The sequence below is a fragment of the Bos mutus genome, chromosome 17 (genome assembly GCF_027580195.1).
Source record: "Bos mutus isolate GX-2022 chromosome 17, NWIPB_WYAK_1.1, whole genome shotgun sequence".
NCBI lineage: Eukaryota > Metazoa > Chordata > Mammalia > Artiodactyla > Bovidae > Bos > Bos mutus.
The window spans coordinates 43,727,249-43,749,114 of NC_091633.1; the positions used below are offsets into that span (position 1 = coordinate 43,727,249).

Consider the following 21,866-nt stretch of genomic DNA (forward strand, 5'->3'; position numbering starts at 1 on the left):
ATTTAAGTTGTTAACATTTTTGTTTTACACAGTGTTGTCACATTTGAGTAGCCTTCTTCACTGTCCATAAACTAATGAACAGTTTTGGTCTTTTTTTTAATCAGGTAAAAAAATCAAGAGTATAAAAGTTTTAGAGATTCATTTATACATAAAATCTTATGGCCACTTTTTAGCCCTAAAGACAGCCTGCAGGGCTAATAACATTATAAAACCCAATGTACACTAGGCACTATTTTAATCATTTAATGTGTTCAAAAGATTTCTAACCATCAAAGATCTATTTATTGCCAACATAAATTTACACTAGAGACTTGGGCCTTCTTCGCCAAAACTGAATTTCTCCAGAATGCAACTTGTTGATACACAAGAAAACCATGAAATCCAAAATTACCTTTTGCTTTTGACTTTCAAGAACATGAATCTGGGCCTCAGTCATATGTTCTTGGTAAAGTTTCTGTAGCTTGTACAACTCCTGAGAAACAGTCTGCCAGAGTTCTACAGCCTGAGCTTTTTCCTATAAAAGAAAAACATTAGCAAACCCATTATTAGTAGGCTACCACACAGGATAAATGAATCACATTCTTTTACACAATGACTTCTTATATATAAAGTCACAAAATAAAAATAGAATTTATACAAGATGGTATGGTTGCAATATTTTTGATGATATAAAGTTGTATTAATAATTAGAGAGTAAAACTAAACATTAAAATTCTTTAGTTTGAAATTTTCTTTTTATTCAGATTTAATAGCAAAATGAAAACCCTTCAACCAGAGAGAGAGATTTAAACCACTTTCCTTGTTCCACAAAAAAGTGTAGTGTAAGCCATAAAAATTCTACAAGTATAAGCCAAGAAAACTTTCCTTGGTAAAGCACAAGTGGTTTTTTCTGATTGCAAAAGTAATGTTTATCCTAAAAAATTATGAAAATACAGAAAAATGCAGAAGAAAAAATTACCTGATTTTTTAAAACCATGTGATAATAAATACTGCTAACATCTGGACACAATCAACTTGATAAATGTTAGATGTATTCTTGTTTATAAATGTGATCTGAGGGGAGAGTTTTGTATTTTTTTCTTAAGGAAAAAAAAAAAAAACTGGGACTGATACAGTATGCTGATTGTATTATACTATTTTCATCTAGTATTTTATAATAAGAATTTTATCAGGTCATTATTCTTTCAACAAGTAATTCTCAAAAGTGATACAGAGACCCTTGAAGACAAAATTACGTTCATAATAAAAGGAAGGCATTATTCTCTTTTTTACTCTCATCTGCACGAGTTTACAATGGAGTTTACCAAAGTTTATATGATGTAACCTGTGATATGGTCATTGCTCTAATGGCTACTGAAATGCATTCTTAGGTTCCTATTTGTTCTAAAATGTCCTAGCTTTGTATTCTTGCCTCCTTTGCCAAAGATAAGGTGCCCGTAGGTGCATGGATTTATCTCTGGGTTTTTTATCTTATTCCATTGGTCTATATTTCTGTTTTGTGTCAGTACCATACTGTCTCAATGACTACAGTTTTGTATTATAGCATGAAATCAGGAAGAATGATTCCTCCAGCTCCATTCTTTTTTCTCAAGATGGCTTTGGCTATTCAGGGTCTCTTATGTTTCCATATGAATTGTGAAATTTTTAGTTCTAGTTCTGTAAAAAATGCCATTGGTAAATTGATAAGGATTGCACTGAATCCGTAGACTGCTTTTGATAGTATATTGATTTTTGATACCATTGATTCTTCCAATCCAGGAACAAGAAATTACTCTCCATCTGTTTATGTCCTCTTTCTTTCATCAAAGGAGGCAAGAACACACAACGGAGAAAAGACAGTCTCTTCAATAAGTGGTGCTGCAATACTGAACAGCTACATTTAAAAGAATGAAATTAGAACACTTTCTGACACCATACATGAAGATAAACTCAAAATGGATTAAAGACCTAAATGTAATGGCTCAGATGGTAAAGCGTCTGCCTACAATGTGGGAGACCTGCGTTCAATCCCTGGGTTGGGAAGATCTTCAGGAGATGGAAACGGCAACCCACTCCAGTATTTTTGCCTGGAAAATATGGACGGAGGAGTCTGGTAGGCTACAGTCCATGGGGTCGCAAACAGTCGGACACAACTGAGTGACTTCCCTCACTCACTGTAAGACCAGAAACTATAAAACTCTTAGAGGAAAACAGAGGCAAAAAACTCTATGACATAAATCACAGCAAGATCCTCTATGACCCACCTCCTCCAGTAATAGAAATATAAACAAACAAGTGTGATCTAATTAAAAGCTTTTGCAACAAAGGACTATAAACAAGGTGAAAAGACAACCCACATAATGGGAGAATAGCAAACCAAACAACTGACAGAGGATTAATTTCCAAAATATACAAGCAGCTCATGCAACTCAGTAACAGAAAAACATACAACCCAATTAAAAAGTGGAAAGTGGCAGAAGACCTTAACAGACATTTCTTCAAAGAAGACATACAGATGGCTAATAAACATATGAAAAGTAGCTCAATATTGTACTTTATCAGAGAAATCCAAATCAAAACTACATGGGCTATTACCTCACACTGATCAGAATGGCCATAATGAAAAAAATTGACAAATAATAAATGCTTGAGAGAGTGTATAGAAAGGGAACTCCTTTTGCATGGTTGGTAGGAATGTAAATTGATACAGACATTATGGAGAAGAGTATGGAGATTCCTTAAGAAAACAAGGAATAAAACTATCATATGATCTAACCATTCCACTACTGGGAATATACCCTGGGAAAACCATAATTGAAAAGGACACAGGTAACCTAGCGTTCAATGCAGCACTATTTGCAATAGCTGGGACGTGGAAGCAACCTAGATGTCCATCCAGATGAATGGATAAAGAAGCTTCTACACATATACAATGGAATACTATTCAGTCATAAAAAGGAAGACATTTCAGTCAATTCTAATGAAGTAGATGAATGAAGAACCTATTATGTACAATGAAATAAGTCAGAAAGAGAAAAACAAATACTGTATATTAGCAAATATCACTTCAGGGCAGTTCAGTTGCTCAGTCGTGTTCGACTCTTTGCGATCCCATGAATCACAGCATGCCAGGCCTCCCTGTCCATCACCAACTCCCGGAGTTCACTCAAACTCACGTCCATCCAGTCAGTGATGCCATCCAGCCATCTCATCCTCTGTCGTCCCCTTCTCCTCCTGCCCCCAATCCCTTCCAGCATCACAGTCTTTTCCAATGAGTCAACTCTTCGCATGACGTGGCCAAAGTACTGGAGTTTCAGCTTTAGCATCATTCCTTCCAAAGAAATCCCAGGGCTGATCTCCTTCAGAATGGACTGGTTGATCTCCTTGCAGTCCAAGGGACTCTCAAGAGTCTTCTCCAACACCACAGTTCAAAAGCATCAATTCTTCGGCACTCAGCCTTCTTCAAGTCCAACTCTCACATCCATACATGATCACAGGAAAAACCACAGCCTTGACTAGACGAACCTTTGTTGGCAAAGTAATGTCTCTGCTTTTCAATATGCCATCTAGGTTGGTCATAACTTTCCTTCCAAGGAGTAAGCGTCTTTTAATTTCATGGCTGCAGTCACCATCTGCAGTGATTTGGGAGCCCAGAAAAATAAAGTCTGACACTGTTTCCACTGTTTCCCCATCTATTTCTCATGAAGTGGTGGGACCAGATGCCATGATCTTCGTTTTCTGAATATTGAGCTTTAAGCCAACTTGTTCACTCTCCTCTTTCACTTTCATCCAGGGGCTTTTTAGTTCCTCTTCACTTTCTGCCATAAGGGTGGTGTCAGCTGCGTATCTGAGGTTATTGATATTTCTCCTGGCAATCTTGATTCCAGCTTGTGCTTCTTCCAGCCCAGCATTTCTCATGATGTACTCTGCATAGAAGTTAAATAAGCAGGGTGACAATATACAGCCTTGACGTACTCCTTTTCCCATTTGGAACCAGTCTGTTGTTCCATGTCCAGTTCTAACTGTTGCTTCCTGACCTGCATACAAATTTCTCAAGAGGCAGGTCAGGTGGTCTAGTATTCCCATCTTTTTCAGAATTTTCCAGTTTATTGTGATCCACACAGTCAAAGGCTTTGGCATAGGCAAGAAAGCAGAAATAGATGTTTTTCTGGAACTCTCTTGCTTTTTCCATGATCCAGCAGATGTTGGCAATTTGATCTCTGGTTCCTCTGCCTTTTCTAAAACCAGCTTGAACATCTGGAAGTTCACGGCTGACATATTGCTGAAGCCTGGCTTGGAGAATCTTGAGCATTACTTACTAGCGTGTGAGATGAGTGCAATTGTGCGATAGTTTGAGCATTCTTTGGCATTGCCTTTCTTTGGGATTGGAATGAAAACTGACCTTTTCCAGTCCTGTGGCCACTGCTGAGTTTTCCAAATGTGCTGGCATACTTAGTGCAGCACTTTCACAGCATTATCTTTCAGGATTTGAAATAGCTCAACTGGAATTCTATCACCTCCACTAGCTTTGTTCGTAGTGATGCTCTCTAAGGCCCACTTGACTTCACATTCCAGGATGTCTGGCTCTAGGTCAGTGATCACATCATCGTGATTATCTGGGTCATGAAGATCTTTTTTGTACAGTTCTTCTGTGTATTCTTGCCATCTCTTCTTAATATCTTCTGCTTCTGTTAGGTCCATACCATTTCTGTCCTTTACCGAGCCCATCTTTGCATGAAATATTCCCTTGGTATCTCTAATTTTCTTGAAGAGATCTCTAGTCTTTCCCATTCTGTTTTCCTCTATTTCTTTGCACTGATCGCTGAAGAAGGCTTTCTTATGTCTTCTTGCTATTCTTTGGAACTCTGCATTCAGATGCTTATATCTTTCCTTTTCTCCTTTGCTTTTCGCTTCTCTTCTTTTCACAGCTATTTGTAAGGCCGCTGTAGACAGCCATTTTGCTGTTTTGCATTTCTTTTCCATGGGGATGGTCTTGATCCCTGTCTCCTGTACAGTGTCATGAACCTCAGTCCATAGTTCATCAGGCACTCTATCTATCAGATCTAGGCCCTTAAATCTATTTCTCAGTTACACTGTATAATCATAAGGGATTTGATTTAGGTCATACCTGAATGGTCTAGTGGTTTTCCCTACTTTCTTCAATTTAGGAAAGCAAAAGGCAAAGGAGAAAAGGAAAGATATACCTATTTGAATGCAGAGTTCCAAAGAATAGCAAGGAGAGAGAAGAAAGCCTTTCTAACTGAACAATGCAAAGAAATAGAGGAAAACAATAGAAAGGGAAAGACTAGAGATCTTTTCAAGAAAATTAGAGATACCAAGGGAACATTTCGAGCAAAGATGTGCACAATAAAGGACAGAAATGGTACGGACCTAACAGAAGCAGAAGATATTAAGAAGTGGTGGCATGAATTCACAGAAGAACGTTACAAAAAAAGATCTAAATGACCCAGATAACCACAATGGTGTGACCACTCACCTAGAGCCAGACTTCTTAGAGGACAAAGTCAAGTGGCCTTAGGAAGCATCAATACAAACAAAGCTAGTAGAGGTGATGGAATTACAGCTGAGCTATCGCAAATCCTAGATGATGATGCTCTGAAAGTGGGGCACTCAATAGGCCAGTAAATTTGGAAAGCTCAGCAGTGGCCACAGGACTGGAAAAGGTCAGTTCTCATTTCAATCCCAAAGAAAGGCAATGCCAAAGAAAGTTCAAACTACTGCACAACTGCATTCGTTTCAAACGCTAGCAAGGTAATGCTCAAAATCCTTCAAGGTAGATTTCAACAGTACGTGAACTGAGGACTTCCAGATATAACAGCTGGATTTAGAAAAGGCAGAGGAGCCAAAGATAAAATTGCCAACATCCGCTGTATCACAGAAAATCAAGAGAATTCCAAAAAAACATCTATTTCTGCTTCACTGACCACACTAAACCCTTTGATTGTGTGGATCACAACCAACTGTGGAAAATTCTTAAAGATTGGGATACCAGACCACCTTACCTGTCTCCTGAGAAACCTACATTCAGGTCAAGAAGCAACAGTTAGAACTGGACATGGAAGAACGGACTGGTTCCAAACTAGGAAAGGAGTATGTAAAGGGTTTATAGTGTCACCCTGCTTATTTAACTTATATGCAGAGTATATCATGCGAAATGCCAGGCTGGATGAAGCACAAGCTGGAATCAAGATTGCAAGGAGAAATATCAACAACCTCAGATACACAGATGATACCATTCTAATTGCAGAGAGAGAAGAGGAATTAAAGAGACTCTTGATGAGGGTGAAAGAGGAGAGTGAAAAAGCTGTCTGAAAATTCAACATTCAAAAAACTAAGACCATGGCATCTGGTCCCATAACTTCAAGGCAAACAGAGGGGGAAAAGTGGAAACAGTGACAGATTTTCTTTTCTTGGGCTCCAAAATCACAGAGAAAGGGTGAATGCAGCCACGAAATTAAAAGATGTTTGCTCCTTGAAAGGAAAGTAAGACAAACCTAGACAGCATATTAAAAGCAGAGACATCAGGTTGCCAACAAAGATTCAAAGCTGTGGTTTTTCCAGTACACATGTATAGATGTGACAGTTGGATCAAAAACAAGGCTGAGTGCCAAAGAACCAATGCTTTCCATCTGGTATTGGAGAAGACTCTTGAGAGTCCCCTGGTCTGCAAGGAGATCAAACCACTCAATCCTAAAGGAAATCCGTCCTGAATATTCACTGGAAGGACTGATGCTGAAGCTGAAACTCCAACACTTTGGCCACCTGATCCAAAGAACTGACTCACTGGAAAAGACCCTGATGCTGAAAAAGATTGAAGGCGGGAGGAAAAGGGGTTGACAGAGGATGAGATGGTTGGATAGCATCACCAACTCAAAGGACATGAGTTTGAGTAAACCTGGAGTTGGTGATAGACAGGGAGGCCTGGAGTGCTACAGTCCATGGGGTCGCAAACAGTCTAGCACAACTGAGCAACTGAACTAAACTGAACTGAACTGGGAGATGGTGAAGGACAGGGAAGCCTGGCATGCTGCACAAAGAACTGGACATGACTGAGAGACTGAACAGTAACAACACAGAATATAGAAAAATGGTATTGATGAACCCACCTGCAGGCAGCAATGGAGACACAGACATAGAGGAAAGACTTGTGGACATGGGGCTGGGGGGAAGGAGAAGGTGGGATGAATGGAGAGACTAGCATGGAAACAATAAACTACCATATGTAAAACAGAAAGCCAGTAGGAATTTGCTGTGTGACTCAAGGAGCTCAAACCCATTCTCTGTGACATCCTAGAGGGGTAGGATGGGATGGGAGGTGAGAGGGACGTTCAAGAGGGAGGGAACATAAGTATGCCTACAGCTGATTCATGTTGAAGTATAGCAGAAAATAACAACACAATATTGTAAAGCAATTATCCTTCAATTAAAAATATATTAGGGACATTGCAGGTGGATTCTTTACCATCTGAAGAACCAGGATAGTCCTCCACAAAGCAGAGCAAAAACCTTATTCATTCATTGAGGAATTGGGCTTTCCCAGTTCCTCGTTCTTTAAAGATCCCTTCTGCCTGGAGGAGGAAAGCAGAAAACTTTTAAGCAGTATGAGTGTTATTACTGGCCTGCTGGATTTAAATGCCAAACTAAGCAGCGTTTTCTGAGTGTGGGTCTCTACAGTCCCCTCCAAGGAAGACGCCCAGGGAAATCAGTTTCGGAGGACAGTCTGGGAACACCATCCAGCCTCTCCCATCTCTACTCTACTGGGCTCAGCATGAATTAGAAGGATGGGTACCACTTCTCAATTTCAGATGCTGTTCTCTGATAGGTCAGATATGAGATCCAGAGCAGAGTTGGGGTCTGTGGATGAAAAATCCCTAAGAGGAAACATAATGGCATTTTGGCTACACCAATTTGACGAGGGTCATTGAAGAGATCAAGCCCTGAGCCTTTGGGTGGGAGCACTGATTCCAAAACCCTAGACTACCAGAGAACTAACCCTAGGGAGTATGAAAGAATGAGAACTCACACAAAGGAAATCAGTTGAATACAAGACCCGGCATCACCCAACCATCAGTAGCACCTCCAGTAGTACAGGACACCTCATCTAAACAACAAACAACAAAAAAAAACACAAACCTAATCATCAGAGACAGAATTACCACCTCACTCAGCCTTGCCCGTCAGAGGAAAAACAAACGAACAAACAAAAACTCAGCACAAATCACACCCTATATGAAGCTTACACAAACCTTAGGAGGGCAGAAACCAAAAGGGAGAAAGAATTCAACCTTGAAGCCTGGGAAAAGACCTCAAACACAGTAAGTTAAAAAAAAAAAATAAAGAAAAGGCAGAAAAATACTACACAAGTGAAGGAACAAACTAAAAACACAGAAGTCCAAATAAATGAAGAGGAAACGGGCAAACTACCTGAAAAAGAATTCAGAATAATGATAGTAAAAATGATCAAAAACGTTGAAAACAAAATGGAGAAAATAACGAGAATCAATTAACAAAGACACAGAATTATAAACATACAAACAACACAATTACTGAAATTAAAAACACTCTAGAGGGAATTGAAAGCAGAATATCTGAAGCAGAAGAACCAGTGACCTGGAAGATAAAATAGTGGAAATAACTTCTGAAGAGCAGAATAAAGTAAAAAGAATGAAAAGAATTGAGGATAGTCTCAGAGACTTCTGGGACAATATCAAATGCACCAACATTTGAATTATAGGGGTCCCAGAAGAAGAGAAAAAGAAAGGGTATGAGAAAATTTTTGAGGAGATTATAGTTGAAAATTTCCCCAACATGGAAAAGGAAATAGTCAATCAAGTTCAAGAGGCATAAACAGTTCCATATAGGACAAATCCAAGGAGAAACATGCCAAGACATATACTAATCAAACTAACCAAGACTAAGCACAAACAAAGAATATTAAAAGCAGCAAGGGAGAAGCAACAAGTAACATACACGGGAAACCCCATATGTTTAATAGCTGATCTTTCAGCAGAAACTCTGCAGGCCAAAAGGGAATGGCAGGATATTATTTAAAGTACTGAAAGGGAAAAATCTACAACTAAGCTTACTGTACCTGGCAAGGATCTCATTCAAAATTGATGAAGAAATAAAAATCTATTCTGACAGGCAAAAGTTAAGAGAATTCAGTACCACCAAACCAGTTTTACAACAAATGTTTAAAGGGACTTATATAGACAAGAAATATAAAAGAAAAAGGATCTACAGACTCAACCCCAAACAATTAAGAAAATGACAATAGGAACACATATATCAATGATTACTTTAAATGTAAATGGATTAACTGCTCCAACCAAAAGACACAGACTGGCTGAACGGATTAAATAACAAGACCCATAAATATGCTGTCTACAAGAAACCCACCTTAGACCTAAAGATACATATAGACAGAAAATGAGAAGATGGAAAAATATATTCCATTCAAATGGGAAGCTAAAGAAAGCTGGAGTAGCAATCCTCATATCAGACAAATAGACCTTAAAATAAAGAATATTACAAGAGATAAGGAAGGACAGTACATAATGATCAAGGGATCAATCCAAGAGGAAGACATAACAATTGTAAATATCTATGCACCCAACATAAGAGCACCTCAATACATAAGACAAACACTAAGAGACATAAAAGGAGAAACTGATGATAACACAATAATAGTAAGAGACTTTAACACACCACTCACACCAACAGACAGATTATCAAAACAGAAAATTAATATGGAAATACAAGTCTTAAATGATACATTAGATGAGATGGATCTCAATGATATCTTCAGGACATTCCATCCAAATGCAGAAGACCTTCTTCCCAAGTGCACATGGAACATTCTCCAGGATAGACTACATCTTGGGTCACAAATCAAACCTCAGTAAATTTAAGAAAATTGAAATCATATAAAGCATCTTCTCTGACCACAATGCTATGAAACTAGATATCAATTACAAAAAAGAAACTGTGAAAAACACAAACATATGGAGATTAAACAACACATTTCGAAATAACCAACCAGTTACAGAAGAAATCAAAAGGGAAATTGAAAAATTTCTAGAAACAAATGACAATGAAAACACGACAACTCAAAACCTATGGGATGCAGTAAAAGCAGTTCTAAGTGGGAAGTTTATAGCAAGACAATCCTACCTCAAGAAACAAGAAAAACATCGAATAGACTAATTTTACACCTAAAACAACTGGAAAAAGAAGAACAAAAAAACCCTCAAAATTAGAAGGACAGAAATCCTAAGGATTTGAGCAGAAATAATTGAAAAAGAAACAAAAGAACAATAGTAAAGATTAATAAAACTAAAAGCTGGTTCTTTGAGAAGATAAATAAAATTGATAAACCTTTAGCCAGGCTCATCAAGGAAAAAAGAGAGAAGAATCAAATCAACAAAATTAGAAATGAAAAAGGATAGGTTACAACAGACAATGCAGAAATACTAAGGATTATAAGAGACTATTATGAACAACTATATGGTGATAAAATGGATAACCTGGAAGAAATGGACAGATTCCTAGGTAAGTTCAAACTTCCAATACTGAACCAGGAAGAAATAGAAATTATGAAGAACCCAATTACAAGCACTGAAATTGAAACTGTGAACAAAATATCCTAAAAAAGAAAAGCCCAGGACCACATGGCTTTACAGGAGAATTCTATCAAACATTTAGAGAGAAGAGCTAATGCCTATCCTTCTAAACTCTTTCAAAAAATTGCAGAGGAAGGAACACTTCCAAACTCATTCCACGAGGCCACCACCACCCTGATACTAAAACCAGAGAAAGACAACACACAAAAAAAGAAAACTACAGGCCAGTATCACTGATGGCCATAGATGAAAAAATCCTCAACATATTTTAGCAAAGAGAATTCAGCAACACATCAAAAAGCTCATATACTGTGATCAAGTTAGGTTTATTCCATGGATGCAAGGATTCTTTAATATATGCAAGTCAATAAATGTGATACACCATATTAATAAATTGAAAGATAAAAACCATATAGTCATATCAATAGATGTAGAAAAAGCCTTTGAAAAAATTTAGCACCATTTATGATTGAAATTCTTCAAAAAACGGGCTTAGAAGGAACCTACCTCAACACCGTAAAGGCCATATATGATAAGCCTACAGCAAACATTATTCTCAATGGTGAAAAACTGAAAGTATTCCCCTTAAGATCAGGAACAAGACAAGGGTGTCCATTTTCATCACTATTATTCAACATAGTTCTGGAAGTCCTAGCTTCAGCCATCAGAGAAGGAAAAAAAAAAAAGGAATCCAAATTGGAAAAGAAGTGAGGTTCATGACACTGTACAGGAGACAGGGATCAAGATCATCCCCATGGAGAAGAAATGCAAAAAAGCAAAATGGCTGTCTGAAGAGGCCGTAAAAATAGCTGTGAAAAGGAGAGAAGCAAAAAGCAAAGGAGAAAAGATATTCCCATTTGAATGAAGAGTTCCAAAGAATAGCAAGGAGAGATAAGAAAGCCTTCCTCAGAGATCAGTGCAAAGAAATAGAGGAAAACAACAGAATGGGAAAGACTAGAGATCTCTTCAAGAAAATTAGAGATACCAAGGGAACATTTCATGCAAAGATGGGCTCGATAAAGGACAGAAATGGTAGGGACCTAACAGAAGCAGAAGATATTTAGAAGAAGTGGCAAGAATACACAGAAGAACTGTACAAAAAAGATCTTCACGACCCAGATAATCACGATGGTGTGATCACTCACCTAGAGCCAGACATCCTGGAATGTGAAGTCAAGTGGGCCTTAGAAAGCATCACTACGAACAAAGCTGGTGGAGGTGATGGAATTCCAGTTGAGCTATTCCAAATCCTGAAAGATGATGCTGTGAAAGTGCTGCACTCAATATGTCAGCAAATTTGGAAAACTCAGCAGTGGCCACAGGACTGGAAAAGGTCAGTTTTCATTCCAATCCCAAAGAAAGGCAATGCCAAAGAATGCTCAAACTACCACACAATTGCATTCATCTCACATGCTGGTAAAGTAATGCTCAAAATTCTCCAAGCCAGGCTTCAGCAATACATCAACCATGAACTTCCAGATATTCAAGCTGGTTTTAGAAAAGGCAGAGGAACCAGACATCAAATTGCCAACATCCGCTGGATCATCGAAAAATAAGAGAGTTCTGGAAAAACATCTATTTCTGCTTTCTTGCCTATGCCAAAGCCTTTGACTGTGTGGATCACAATAAACTGTGGAAAATTCTGAAAGAGATGGGAATACCAGACCACCTGATCTGCCTCTTGAGAAATTTGTATGCAGGTCAGGAAGCAACAGTTAGAACTGGACATGGAACAACAGACTGGTTCCAAATGGGAAAAGGAGTACGTCAAGGCTATATATTGTCACCCTGCTTATTTAACTTCTATGCAGAGTACATCATGAGAAATGCTGGGCTGGAGGAAGCACAAGCTGGAATCAAGACTGCCGGGAGAAATATCAATAACCTCAGATATGCAGATGACACCGCCTTTATGGCAGAAAGTGAAGAGGAACTAAAAAGCCTCTTGATGAAAGTGAAAGTGGAGAGTGAAAAAGTTGGCTTAAAGCTCAACATTCAGAAAACGAAGATCATGGCATCTGGTCCCATCACTTCATGGGAAATAGATGGGGAAACAGGGTCAGATTTTATTTTTCTGGGGTCCAAAATCACTGCAGATGGTGACTGCAGCTAAGAAATTAAAAGACGCTTACTCCTTGGAAGGAAAGTTACGACCAACCTAGATAGCATACTAAAAAGCAGAGATATTACTTTGCCAACAAAGGTCCATCTAGTCAAGGCTATGGTGTTTCCAGTGGTCATGTATGGATGTGAGAGTTGGACTACAAAGAGAGATGAGTGCCGAAGAATAGATGCTTTTGAACTGTGGTGTTGGAGAAGACTCTTGAGAGTCCCTTGGACTGCAAGGAGATCCAACCAGTCCATCCTAAAGGAGATCAGTCCTGGGTGTTCATTGAAAGGACTGATGCTGAGGTTGAAACTCCAATACTTAGGCCACCTCATGCGAAGAGTTGACTCATTGGGAGGGGGCAGGAGGAGAAGGGGACGCCAGAGGATGAGATGGCTGGATGGCATCACCAACTCGATGCACATGAGTTTGAGTGAACTCCTGGAGTTGGTGATGGACAGGGAGGCCTGGCGTGCTGTGATTCATGGGCTTGCAAGAGTTGGACATGCCTGAGCGACTGAACTGAACTGAAAACTCTCACTATTTGCAGATGACAGGATACTGTACATAGAAAACCCAAAAGATACTATCAATCACTAGAGCTAATCAGTACATTTAGTAAAGTTGCAGATTACAAAATCAATACACACAAATCACTTGCATTTCTATATAGTAAAAGTTAAAAAATCAGAAAGAGAAATTAAGGAATCAATCCTATTCACCATTGCAACAAAAAGAATTAAATATCTAGGAATAAACTTACCTAAGTAGACAAAAGAACTCTAACACAGAAAATTATGACACCAGTGAAAGAAATCAAAGACAACATAAAGAGATGGAGAGATAGTCCATGTTCCTGGGTAGGAAGAATCAATATTGTGGAAATGACTATACTACCTAACACAATCGACAGATTCAATGCAATCCCTATCAAATTACCAATGACATTTTTCACAGAATTAGAACAAAAAATTTCACAATTCATATGGAACACAAAAGACCCCCAAAAGCCAAAGCAGTCTTGTGAAAGAATCGAGTTAGAAGAATCAACCTTCCTGACTTCAGATTATTCTACAAAGCTACAGTCATCAAGACAGTATGGTACTGGCACAAAAACAGAAATATAGACCAATGGAACAAGATAGAGAACCTGGAGATAAAGCCATATACCTATGGGTACCTTGTTTTCAACAAAAGAGGCAAGAATACACAATGGGGCAAGGACAGCCTCTTTAATAAACAGTGCTGAGAAAACTGGACAGCTACATGTAAAAGAATGAAATTAGAACACTTCCTAACACCACACACAAAGATAAACTCTAAATGGATTAAAGACCTAAATGTGAGACCTGAAACTATAAAACTCTTAGAGGAAAACATAGGCAGAACACTTGATGACATAAATCACAGCAAGATCCTCTATGACTCACTTCATAGAGTAATGGAAATAAAACAAAAGTAAACAAGTGGGACCTGATTAAACTGAAAAGCTTCTGCACAGCAAAGGAAACTTATTATAAGCAAGGTGAAAAGACAACCCTCATAATGGGAGAAAATAATAGCAAATGAACCAACTGACAAGGGATTAATTTCCAAAATATACATGCAGCTCATACAACTCAATACCAGAAAAACAAACAACCCACTCAAAAAGTGGAAAAAAGACCTAAACAGACATTTCTCCAGAGAAGACATACAGATGGCTAACAAACACATGAAAAGATGCTCAACATTGCTCATTATTAGGGAAAAGCAAATCAAAAACAACAATGAGCTATCACCTCACACTGGTCAGAATGGCCATCAAGAAAAAGTCTACAAACAATAAATGCTGGAGAGGGTGTGGAGAAAAGGGAATACACTTGTGCTGTTGGTGGGAATGCAAATTGATACAGACACTATAGAAGACAGTATGCTGCTGCTGCTGCTAAGTTGCTTCAGTCGTGTCTGACTCTATGCAACCCCACTGATGGCAGCCCACCAGGCTCCCCTGTCCCTGGGATTCTCCAGGCAAGAACACCTAGTGGGTTGCCATTTCCTTCTCCAATGCATGAAAGTGAAAAGTGAAAGTGAAGTCACCCAGTCATGTCCGACTCCTAGTTACCACATGGACTGCAGCCTACCAGGCTCCTCCGTCCATGGGATTTTCCAGGCTAGAGTACTGGAGTGGGTTGCCATTGCCTTCTCCGAGAGGACAGTATGGAGATTCCTTAAAAAACTAGGAATAAAACCACCATATGACCCAGGAATCCCACTCGTCGGCATATTATACCCTGATGAAACCAAAATTGAAAAAGACACATGTATCCCATTGTGCACTGCAGCACTATTTACAACAGCTAGCACATGGAAGCAACCTAGATGTCCACTGACAGATGAATGAATAAAGAAGTTATGGTACATATACACAATGGAATATTACTCAGCCATATAAAGGAACACATTTGAGTCAGTTCTCATGAGGTGGATGAACCTAGAACCTATTACACAGAGTGAAGTGAGTCAGAAGGAGAGAGATAAATATCATATTCTAACGTACATATACAGAATGTAGAAAAATGGTACTGAAGAATTTATTTACAGGGCAGCAATGGAGAAACAGACATAGAGAATAGATTTATGGACATGGCAAGAGGGGAGGAGAGGGTGAGATGTATGGAAAGAGTAAAGTGGAAATTTACATTTACCATATGTAAAATAGATAGTCAATGGGAATTTGTTGTATGGCTAAGGAGACTCAAACAGGGCTCTGTATCAACCTAGATGGGTGGGGTGGGGAGGCAGATGGGAAAGAGGTTCAAAAGGGAGGGGATATACATATACCTATGACTGATTCATTTTGAGGTTTGGCAGAAAACAACAAAATTCTGTAAAGCAATTATCCTTCAATAAAATGGCACTGAAACATGTATACTATCATGTATGAAATGAGTCGCCAGTCCAGGTTCGATGCACGATACTGGATGCTTGGGGCTGGTGCACTGGGATGACCCAGAGGGATGGTATGGGGAGGGAGGAGGGAGGAGGGTTCAGGATGGGGAACACATGTATACCTGTGGCGGATTCATTAAGATATTTGGCAAAACCAATACAATATTGTAAAGTTTAAAAATAAAATTAAGAAGTAAAAAAAAAAAATGTTAAAAAGACAAAAAAAAAAAAAAAGAATAAATTTTAGCGTCTTCTCTGGTGGCCCAGGGATAAAGAATCTTCTTGGCAATGCAGGAGACACAGGTTTGATCCCTGGTCTGTGAAGATCTCACATCTTAAGAAGTAAGCCCGTGCTCCACAACTATTGAGCCTGTGCTCTAGAGCCTGGGAGCTGCAAATATTGAGCTTGTGTGATGCAACTATTGAAGCCTTCATGCCCTAGAGTCCCTGTCTACAACAAAAAAACCACCACAATGAGAAGCCTATATTAGGGAGTAGCCCCTGCTCACCCCAACTAGAGAAAAAGCCCACTTAGCAACAAAGACAGAACACAGCCAAATAAAGAAATAAATTAACAAATTAAAAAAAATAAAACAAAAATGTCTTAGTTTTATTTAGTAATATGATAAATATCCCACACAAAAAAATGCTTTTTGGAGTCCTGAATAATTTTTAAGTATACTAAAGAGGGGTTCTTAAACCAAGAAGGTTGAGAAACTAAGCCAGCAGATAAAAAGCATTATTATTTTTTTAGAAAAGTGGAAACTAAGGTTCAGGCCATTTGCCTGGAGTCACTCAGCAAGCTGCTGAGAGAATCAAGAAGAAATCTTCATCTCTCTGTCTCTAAAGCCCAAGCTTTTAAATTCCAGGTCAGAGCTATTCCTCTCTCAGTTTTAATAAGTAGGTAAGATGGTGTAGTGAAAAGATATGCATTTTTGGAATATAATGAGTATACATTTCAAATAAATAATACATTTATAAGTTCTAAAGAAGCTTTCTGAGGCATAAGCATTCAGAGATACACAAATCATAAATTTGTACAGTGAGTGCACTCATGTGACCAGCAACCAGTTCAAGACAGAGAACGTTATTACCAGTACCTTGAAGCCAGTTGCCCCTTTCTTCTTGATACTACAATCCTCCAAAACTAACCATTATCCTGACTTCTAAAACCTTTTATTAGTTTTGCCTAAAACTTACACAGTTTAAAATCTGTAGACAAAAGTAGAATGTAGAGCCAGAATTCGGGCTGGATTTCTAATTCCTGGTGGAATGACCCTCTAAATTCATTTTATTTTTTTTAAGACAATTTTATTTTCAATGGAATAGTCATAAAAATGCCTCATATCTCAAAACTGCATTTTTTCAAATGTGTCTGATGGTAAAAATCATCTGGAATACTAGGTAGAAAGCCCAGATTCTCCTAGACCAGTTGTTCTGAAAGGACTAGCAGCAATACCTTAGAACCTATAAGAAACATAAGTTACTGACTCATATCCTAGACTTCTTGAATCAAAAACTTGGGGGATGGGACTTCCCTGGTGGTTCAGTGGCTGGGACTCTAGGCTCCCAGTGCAAAGGGGCCTGGGTTCATTCCCTGGTCAAGACACCAGATTCCACATGCTGCAACGAAGACCCAGAACAACCAAATAAATAAATATTAAAAGTAAAAAAAACACTTGGGGGAGAGGGTAACAATCTTTATTTTAATAAGCCCCCAGGTGATTATAATAAACACTAAAATTTGAGAACCACTGTACTAATATATAACCAATAATTTGGAAAAAAGAAACACAACTGAAATGATTCCATATTTTAGATTAAAAAAAAATTGTTCCATTTTTTACAAGCAAAACATTACTACAATGAATATATTTATTCATATATTTTTATGTATAACAATTTCTTAGGACAGGTTCCTAAAATCTATGTAATGTCACCATCAAATTAATTGGTCAAAGGATATAAGCATTTCTAGGCTTTTACTGCCAAGCTGCCCTCCAGAAGGATTTTTATAAATCACACTAATATGAGAAAACAAAATACTCCAAAATAAAAGTATTTAGTGAGGGACTTGATATTGTAATAAAGGACAGAAATGGTAGGGACCTAACAGAAGCAGAAGATATTAAGAAGAAGTGGCAAGAATACACAGAAGAAATGTACAAAAAAGATCTTCACAACCCAGATAATCATGATGGTGTGATCACTCACCTAGAGCCAGACATCCTGGAATGTGAAGTCAAGTGGGCCTTAGAAAGCATCACTACGAACAAAGCTAGTGGAGGTGATGGAATTCCAGTTGAGCTATTTCAAATCCTGAAAGATGCTATTAAAGTGCTGCACTCAATATGTCAGCAAATTTGGAAAACTCAGCAGTGGCCACAGGACTGGAAAAGGTCAGTTTTCATTCCAATCCCAAAGAAAGGCAATGCCAAAGAATGCTCAAACTATCGCACAATTGCACTCATCTCACATGCTAGTAAAATAATGCTCAACATTCTCCAAGCCAGGCTTCAGCAATACGTCAACCATGAACTTCCAGATGTTCAAGCTGGTTTTAGAAAAGGCAGAGGAATCAGAGATCAAATTGCAAACATCTGCTGCATCATCGAAAAAGCAAGAGAGTTCTGGAAAAGCATGTATTTCTGCTTTCTTGACTATGCCAAAGCCTTTGACTGTGTGTATCACAATAAACTGTGGAAAATCCTGAAAGAGATGGGAATATCAGACCACCTGATCTGCCTCTTGAGAAATTTGTATGCAGGTCAGGAAGCAACAGTTAGAACTGGACATGGAACAACAGACTGGTTCCAAATGGGAAAAGGAGTACGTCAAGGCTGTATATTGTCACCCTGCTTATTTAACTTCTATGCAGAGTACATCATGAGAAATGCTGGGCTGGAGGAAGCACAAGCTGGAATCCACAAGATTGGAATCCACAAGCTCCCACAAGATTGCTGGGAGAAATATCAATAACCTCAGATATGCAGATGACACTACCCTTATGGCAGAAAGTAAAGAGGAACTAAAAAGCTTCTTGATGAAAGCTTTGGCTTAAAGCTCAACATTCAGAAAACAAAGATCATGGCATCTGGTCCCATCACTTCATGGCAGATAGATGGGGAAACAGTGGAAACAGTGGCTGACTTTATTCTTCTGGGCTGCAAAATCACTGCAGATGGTGATTGCAGCCATCAAATTAAACGACACTTACTCCTTGGAAGGAAAGTTATAACCAACCTAGATAGCATATTAAAAAGCAGAGACATCTCTTCGTCAACAAAGGTCAGTCTAGTCAAGGCTATGGTTTTTCCAGTGGTCATATATGGATGTGAGAGGTGGACTATAAAGAAAGCTGAGCGCCGAAGAATTGATGCTTTTGAACTGTGGTGTTGGAGAAGACTCTTGAGAGTCCCTTGGACTGCAAGGAGATCCAACCAGTCCATCCTAAAGACGATTAGTCCTGGGTATTCATTGGAAGGAATGATGTTGAAGATGAAACTCCAATACTTTGGACACCTGATGTGAAGAGCTGACTCATTTGAAAAGACCTTGATGCTGGGAAAGATTGAAGGCAGGAGGAGAAGGGGATGACAGAGGATGAGATGGTTGGATGGCATCACTGACTTGATGGACATGGGTTTGGGTGGACTCCGGGAGTCGGTGATGGACAGGGAGTGGGGTCATGGGGTTCATGGGGTCACAAGAGTCGGACACGACTGGGCAACTGAACTGAACTGCATTTGATATTGTACTAGTGTTATTGGCTCCCAAAACAATTACATTTGAGACACACAGAATTTTTTACACCTAATTTTAATTCTTCACCTTGCTTTTTAGCACTAATAATAATAAAGATGATAAAAATAATAGGTAAACTTATTTTACACATGTGCTAGGCATTACACTATGTGCTTTATGAGGATTTAAAACTTTAATTATCTTAAGAACCCCATAGAAGGAGAATTACTATAATCCCTGTTTATAAATGAAGAAGGTGAAGCACAAAAAGATTTCCCAAGATTATAGAGTGAGGAAGTAGAATGGGACCAAACTCAAGAAATTTGACCAGATTTTTCTTTCAAAAGCTTGCGTGTTTCACAAAAGCAGACGCCAACATTGTCCACTGCATGATCAACACTAATCACAGTGTCTCATATATAGTCTCTTGCCTGGAAAATCCCATGGATGGAGGAGCCTGGTAGGCTGCAGTCCATGGGGTCGCTAAGAGTCGGACACGACTGAGCAACTTCACTTTCACTTTTTACTTTCATGCATTGGAGGAGGAAATGGCAACTCACTCCAGTGTTCTTGCCTGGAGAATCCCAGGGATGGCAGGGCCTGGTGGGCTGCCATCTATGGGGTCACACAGTCAGACACGACTGAAGCGACTTAGCAGTAGCAGCATATATAGTGAACAACTAATAAATATTTGTGAAATGAAGATATTTGAATCTTATTATTTTTACTTATTGCTTTAATAAAGCATAATAAAGAATTCTCTCTCAATTTTCTACTATAAATTGCATTGTATTTAGTTTTCAATTTATTCAGTTTGGATTCACCTAGTCTTCACGCACGACAAGAAGGTCTTTCAATCTAGTGATGGATACCAAAATGACTGTACGTATAACTTAGTAATATACATAAAGATGAATGTATAAGTAATAAGCAGAATTAACATTTAACATTATTATTTTATGGATTCGTTAACATTTTATAAAACTGCTTGAACTGTCACTCAGTTAAAATTTCGCATTTATATACAAAGTACATTGCAGATATTGTGGCAAAATTTTCTTTCACAAACTTTTTCAATTTTGACTGCTCAAACCTGGACCTCACCATACTTACTATGAAATAACAACCCAAAATGTAGCAAAAGGGAAGAACCATCTTCAGAGACATAATATGGGACCAAGCAAGATGTACATGGAGAAAGGCAAAGACGGTAAGATAGAAAGAGAAAGGGGTGAGGAATGAGAACAAATGTGACTAAAAAAAAATGAAATAAAATTGAGTGTTAGAAATTATAGCAACAAGAGTACCACAGAGAGATGCTTTTTAGAAGAATTCTTTTTTGTTTGTTTTGTTTTTTGAAACTACAAATCTTATCTAGTTCTGCACTCTTTCTTTTATAAATTAAATTTTTAAGAATTTATTGAGGTGTGGCTGACAATCACTGCCTATATTTAAGGTGTACAAGTGAGGGTTCTTTTATATATGTCTGTCACAGTATTTTTTAAGAGTAATAAGAAATGTATCTTCTGCTACAGCTTTAAAAAGGTATTTAATGTCTGGTTAGAAAGCATTTTGAAGTCTAAATTAATTTTCATTTATTTATTTATATGTGAACATTAATGGGCTTCCCAGGTGGCACTACTGGTAAACAACCCGTTGCCACTGCAGGAGACATAAGAGACATGGGTTCGATCCCTGGGTGGGGAAGATTCCCTGAAGGAGGGCATGGCAACTCAGTCTAGTCTTCTTGCTTGGCGAGTTCCACCGACAGGGGAGCCTAGTGGGCTACAGTCTGTAGACTTAAAAGAGTCAGAAAGGACTGAAGCGATTTAGCATGCATGCATCAGATCAGATCAGATCAGTCGTTCAGTCGTGTCCGACTCTTTGCGACCCCATGAATCACAGCACGCCAGGCCTCCCTGTCTATCACCAACTCCCAGAGTTCACTCAGACTCATGTCCATCGAGTCAGTGATGCCATCCAGCCATCTCATCCTCTGGCGTCCCCTTCTCCTCCTGCCCCCAATCCCTCCCAGCATCAGAGTCTTTTCCAATGAGTCAACTCTTTGCATGAGGTGGCCCAAGTACTGGAGTTTCAGCTTTAGCATCATTCTTTCCAAAGAAATCCCGGGGCTGATCTCCTTCAGAATGGACATGCATGCATGCACATTAATAAATTCCTCCTGAAATACTAGGCTAAAACAGAGCAAAGAATATGCTTTCCGCATTATTTTTTTCCCTCTATTACTTTCCAAATTCCTTCCCTTTATATATTAAAAAGAATTCAGTGCTACATAATGCTCCTTAACAAGGTATATATAGCCTATCTAATTAACAAATGATATCACTTTTGAAAGCCAAGAATTCCAAAACCAATTTTCCAAAGAATAAAAGACAATTCAACTTCCTACAGATAAGTATAAAATCAAAACCTTAATAATGAATTTCTAATCCCCATTTATA

General features: G+C 38.5%; 1 protein-coding gene across 3 annotated transcripts in view; it reads right to left on the minus strand.

Moving 5' to 3' along the window:
• SCLT1 (sodium channel and clathrin linker 1) overlaps positions 1–21,866 on the minus strand; it is a 226,186-nt gene that overhangs the window by 139,738 nt on the left and 64,582 nt on the right. For all 3 annotated transcript variants that reach the window (XM_070386529.1, XM_070386528.1, XM_070386530.1), the window contains one exon: positions 392–514. In XM_070386529.1, the coding sequence (XP_070242630.1) occupies positions 392–514 (123 nt within the window). The remainder of the gene's footprint in view (positions 1–391; positions 515–21,866) is intronic.